The 6,400-nt window shown below is 47.3% G+C and overlaps 1 protein-coding gene across 1 annotated transcript; it reads right to left on the reverse strand.

The window, feature by feature from the left end:
- Positions 1-315: 315 nt before the first annotated feature.
- On the reverse strand, positions 316-1,422 carry LOC311273356 (cyclin-dependent kinase 2-like; the record flags this gene model as incomplete). Its single annotated transcript, XM_084380367.1, has 1 exon — positions 316-1,422. The coding sequence occupies one exon, from the start codon at positions 1,420-1,422 to the stop codon at positions 316-318; it is 1,107 nt and encodes a 368-aa protein (XP_084236493.1).
- Positions 1,423-6,400: the final 4,978 nt, after the last annotated feature.

A 6,400-nucleotide genomic window follows, 5' to 3' on the forward strand; every position in this document is an offset into this window, starting at 1 on the left:
TCTCTCTCTCTCTCTAGATATACAAGACATCGTGAGGATGATGGACGAACTTGAAAAATCGTGGAGGTCTACTGGGAATACTTTCAAACCCTACAGTGTCATGATAGTCATTGCAATGACGATGCTGATTCATACAATCGTGTTTGAATAGCAGACAGCCTGTCCTGCAAGTAGATATACCACAGTTATTGTGAGGATATACAATGTTTATTTTTGTTGGTATTGTAAACATACATGCATCATTGTACAATGAATAATGTACAAAATAAATGTGAATACAATGAACCATTTCTATGCAGTCCTGGTGTTGTTTGACTAGAATCGCTTGCTCGCTTGTCGTCGTCGTTGTTGTTGCTGAATCTGGTGTATGACCATATTTTTGTCTCCCTCGGTCATATGAGCAGCCTGCACCCATTCTTGGTCTTGCAGCAGCTCATGGGCCAGGAGTCTCTCATTCTCACGGAAAGTCAGTAATTGAAGGACGATTCTTCTCACTAGAGTACACTCCATCACGTTGGGCATTACATCGTCAATGTCCCAGGAAGTGACTGGTGCACTAACATGGTTTCTTGGACACAAAGTCTTTACAATGATGTCGTACGTGGACACAGTTCCACTGTCATTATCACGCTCCGCGAAGACAACCTTTCCTTCCATCGCGTCTGCTATCATCACCCCCAGACTCCACATGTCTATGGCACAAGTGTAATCTTTCTGACTGGTGTCTGGGGCGTCACCAAACAGTTCTGGGGCTCTGTAGGGCTCCGTTACCACATTTGGACTCATCCGTTTGGAGGATTGTCTCGAGAGGCCCATGTCTGCCACCTTAACGGTCAGATCTTCTGTCAGCAGCACATTACGAGGTGTCAAGTCCCTGTGTATTATATTACGCCCGTGCATGTAAGACAGGGCATTGGCCACCTGAACGGAAAAGTGAGCCACAAAACTCAACGGAATCACCTGTACTGCTTTACCAAGGTCGTAGTAGACTTTCAGACCATGTCCATTGTGAATCACTGTCAAGGTGTAGGGAACGTAGGGCATGAGCATGGCGATATTCTCACCGTCAATGAAAAGATCGTGTATCTGAATCACATTGGGGTGACCCCTCAGTGCACTGAGACAGGAGAGTTCTCTCACGGTCGCATCCTCTACGCCAATTGTTGAATCGTTCTCTACAATGTCTTCATCCTCTACCACAGGGGGGTTGTGACCCCTCGGTGCACTGAGACAGGAGAGTTCTCTCACGGTCGCATCCTCTACACCAATTGTTGAATCGTTCTCTACAATGTCTTCATCCTCTACCACAGGGGAGTTGTGACATTTCAGAGCAAACGCCTTTCCAGTCTTCAGACACGTGACTTTGTACACAGTTCCGTATGCGCCTCGGCCAATAATGGAGCCTTTCTGGTAATTCTCCATTTCTGAAAGTGAGACTGTTGCTGACGCAAAAAAAAAACAAAAAACAAACAAACCCCAAAGTGTTTGAAGGATTAGATACCCTGTCAATATGATGGTATTATATACAGCAATGGTTTGGTTCGATGACCAGACCTTTTCCCTGTATTGGACCCGACTATAGCAGTTGGACCAAAACCTCGATGGCTGGACTAATCCCTGTATTGGACCCGACTACAGCGGTTGGGAAGCTGGGGACACACACAGAGCGTACTTAAAGTCTCTGTGTTGTTGCTGCAAAGGTTGTCAGCAGCCTGTGTCACCACGCAGATCGGTATGGAGCAACTCTCCACCACCCATGTAACATTTGAAAATGCTACATTCACCAATTCTACGCTCTTCACTAGTACGAACTACCCGTCAGGTTCGCATCACTATCTCTACGAATACAGCCGCACCTTTTACATCCCTCTTCTTCATGGACTCGTTATGATCACAGGCTTGGTTGTCAACATGTACATGATAATCATGATCTCTCGTAAGGACTCAGCTAGGCGTGTCCGTGATCTCGACGTGTTCTTTTCACATCTGGGAGTCTGTAACATGGCCACTTTGCTGACTTTGCCTGTGTGGGTCACTCAGATGATTCTCGTGAAGGGCTGGGTGTTTGGCTACCTGGTGTGCAAACTGATGACAGGAGTGATGACAGTGAGTACTACCACTCTAAAATACCGTAAACACATACTCAAACACACGCCTGCCTTTCAGCTCATCTAAAGAGATTTGTTTTGTTTTTGTTTTTTTGTGTCCCCACAGTTCAGTTTCCAGTACGGCATATTTCTCATGGCCTACATCAACATCGAAAGATACATGAAGGTGGTGAACAACAGGTCAACACTCAAGGGCCTGGTCCCGAAGAGACACAGTTCTGACAGGAGGAGGCTTGTGTGTCGACTGTGCGCCTGTGTGCCGACACTCTCTGCTCTTGTGGACATATGCTATTACACCGTTCGTCCCGTATCCAAGGACAACGTGATGTGTTTCAATGATATGCCTCATCGTTACCAGCTTGCCACCTTCTGGACCAGGACAACCATGTGTTTCTTCATACCCATACTTGTGCTCGTTTACTGCAACGGTATGATAGTGTACACTGTGAGAAAGCACTTAAACCGCAATTCCTTTGGTGCGAATCTGAGAAGAGCTCAAGTGCTGCCCTTCCTCACAGTTACGTTGTTCATATGCTGCTGGATACCCTGGATCGTAAGTGCCATATATTACCGACAACGTGTCAAATATAGGGACGTCGAATATGAGGAGATTAGATACGTGGTGCTTAATGTCTGCACGGCCATAGGAAACATGTACTGCATCACTAGTCCCACTTTGTTTATTGTCATGAGGCTCCGCAAGACTTTGACACCTGTTTCCCAAAGGATTGATACACCGAAATGTAAACGCGCAGGGTCACAGTGGACCAGTTCCACCTGTGAACAATCCACAACATAACCAAAGAGTGACGAGGACTGTCAAGGACTACCACTGCAACGGACCTGACTGAGGGAGAACGTGCTAAGCAAAGTGTTGTTTTAACTGTGAAATAAACCCATCGCTATTGTCACTATTGTCCATTGGTTTTCATTATATATATATATATATATATATATATATATATATATATATATTTCATTGTATATCACACAAGATCACACACTCCCAGGGTGTACAGAATCACGTTTATTGTTACAATAAAACATAGTTCGAGTGATTGAAACCCTCAGGGTTTTGTCAAAATATATACAGGTTTCAAAGAACATGTTGATCATCGGCGGAGGATCCTAAGCACACACAAAAAAAAAAACCTGAACAAAACATAATAAAACAGCATTGATATGGGGTACCTAATGACTCAGTGTTGTTCAAAGGCGTTTGGGTTTTTTATTATCCAGATAATACTGTCATACATGCAGGTGCACAGCGTCATTTGCTCCTGTGGAGTCAGCAAGGTTCTGACTGAAGATATCACTTTTTCATAGATAGGATTCAGAAACCAATAAGTCAATGACACAGTGTTAGGTGTTTTAGGTTTTTTTTATTGTCGTGTTTGACAGAAGAAGGCGACACAGGTTGTCATTCTTTCAATAATAGTGTTTCATCTTTGAGTATTCTTTGTGAGTGTGTATATGTATGTATGTATGTATGTATGAAACGTCACGTGGTTCACATGTCAATTTTCTACATCCTCGTTGGTGCATTTTCTCCTCTTCACACTCAGTGCGTCTAGGGAGTCTCTGGATTGCTGTGCTTCACTCCTTTTACGCGCCCGGCTGGGTGACTTTCTTGCAGGTTGTCGCCTTTGAGTTGCATCTTGAGTGTCACAAGGCGTGAGACCCTTTCGCATGGCTAGTGCTGCTTGTCCATTCGATTCACTCAGACCTTTCAGCATGACACTGAGTTTCGACGACTTTCGAGTCCTAGCTGTCATGACCTCTCCCTTTACGACCACCATTGTAGCAGCATAGTCCCGTTTCAACATATCGACTGAGAACACGTCAGTGCCGTGAATGCTGTCAAACACATCAACTGCATCCTTCCACTCCCAATCTTCCTCTAGTTCGACCAGGTGTCCCCGATTATCGCGGTTGACATTCAAGGCTATCTTGTCCTGATGATAGACAGTGCGCGTAGTACAAAACGAGCTCACATTTTTCACGGGTACGCCAGAGTACTCGACTGAGTACACGCTCAGTCTGGGCCCGTGGAAGGTACCTCTTGGACCCAGTCTAGACTCTCTCAAATGCCTTTTGTTGCAAGCCCCCTTAGGAGCATTCTGACGCATCGCCCTTCTGATAACGCCCCCGTAATACAAAGGCGCAGAGCACTGGAAGATCTCCCCTCCCAGCGCACACTTGGTGAATGTGAGTTCGTTCAGGGGCTCAATTGCAGCTGTTGCTTCCAGTATTACAGAGCACACTGGGTCCTTGTTGAAGTCCAAGGTGAACATCAGCCTAGGAGGCTCATCGTCAATTCCCGAACACTGACCAAAGGCATTGCCACCATCTAAGTCTCCTTTATCATAGGCGTCGACCATCTTCGCGCCCAACTGAGTCCAAAACTCTGAGTGAGAACCCGGAGCGTATAGGGCCAGCATATCGTACACGGCTTCGAGTGGGACCGTGATAGAGCCCACTTTCTTTTGAGGATTAGAGTGTCCTTTCCTCGTGTGCGAGGTTTTGTTGGTTGCATATCTGTACGTGCACAGCTTGTAATTTTTCATTACCGCAGGGTTCCACTCGCGAACCGGCACCTTGCACGTCGAGCACAGCATGATCATTTCATGCGCCGCATCACTGCCGCACTCGATGTCCTTCTCTGAGAAAAACATGTCATCTATACCTGCGATGCACAAGTGTTCATTTTTCAAGCTGGTCGACAGGTGCTGCTCGTGGATCTGGGTTAAGATATACCCTAGTACCTTGCAGGCGAAGTTGCCCTGTATATCCACCGCACGGGGACATATGTCCGGTAGACAGGCCGCGACGCACAGCTTGTAGACAGAGTTGGTCTCCAGGCAGACCTGTCCGAAGGACAGCTCGTTTAAAGCTTCGAGTCTGCACTCGTTCAGTCGTTTCATGTAAGCCCTCAACTCGGGGTAATCCTTCTCGTCTGGAATTTCGGTCCACGGAGGGATCCATATGTCAAACACAAAGTGACACGCTAGTTTCATGGCCTCGGCAAAGACGAGCTGGTTGATGCAGAATGAAACCCTACGACTGATTACTCCGGTACACACGATGTGACTTGCGTATAGGGCGGCCACGCAGGCATCTCTCGCGACGTCGAACCTCGAGCTGAACTGCATGATCTCAGACTCGCCGATCATTGTAGCTGACTGGATTAGGTTCTGTCTGTAAAGGCACACTGCAGCTATGCGCTCCATCTTGCGTTTCTCCACCGTGTCTTGTATCTGCTTAGTGCTACGCGTGCGTGTCATGCACTTGGGGAACTCAGACTCCATGATCAGACAACGATCGGCCCAGGCGTTGCTCACGAACCCCATTGTGTTGGTGTTCCATACGAAGCCGCAGTTGTGCACGGCCTGATACTTGACGGTGTCGACCTTGCCGCTGCTCGCGTCTCTGGTCACCACGTCGCTCTCCAGTACGCTTGTATCCAGGAGGTTCTTGAACGTGTTGGGGATCACATTGGACTCTCTGTCTACAGCTTTTATGTTCTTCTCGTGGGTTATGTGCGCATCGTCTATCATGACCACACAGGCGTTCCTCTTCTGTTTGTACTTGAAAGCTTGCGGGGTGAAAGATGTCAGTGTCTCTATGCAACCTCTTATCCTCCTGAACTGATAGTTCAGCACATTGTTTGCGTAGGTCTTACCTTCCCCGGGACCAGTAATGTTGAAAAGCATGATCCGTTCGATCGTGTACCTCGGTGCGGTGTTGGCGATAATGTAATTGAACGTCGTCGACGCCTGAAACAGCCTGCCCACTTGCAAGCTGTCGCAGAACAAGTAGCGCACCAATGCGTGGTCGTACACTTTCACCGGATCCAGAGCGCTGGGCTCTTCCGAGTGGTCTTCGTGACTACACGGCGCCAGGTACAACAACTCGTGGATCTCGGCAAGGCTCTCGCCGAGAGATAAGCTCGAGTTGCTCATGTCGTTGTCTATCAAGTCACTCAAACCTTCATATAACGAATCGGTCTCGCTGAACCTGTGTCTGACCAGGATGTTGAAGACCATATCTGCTATGCTCTCAAACTGCCTGCGTCCTCTGTACTTGACTTTCATTTCTGCACTCAAGCGTTCCAGTTTACCCAGATGAGGGTACAGATTCGCAAAGTAGTAACTGTGGTCATCTTTGCTCACGGTGAAAGGGTGATGCTCGGATGTGTTGTAAAAACAAGCGTAGGCAGTCTGACACTCGCCGTTGCACGCTCCGCGGGTGTCACCGTTGCGCACTCGCTTGCAATAACAATGTCCATTATT

Source organism: Pagrus pagrus, assembly GCF_965226575.1.
Source record: "Pagrus pagrus genome assembly, chromosome: 17".
In the NCBI taxonomy this organism is placed as follows: Eukaryota; Metazoa; Chordata; class Actinopteri; order Spariformes; family Sparidae; genus Pagrus; species Pagrus pagrus.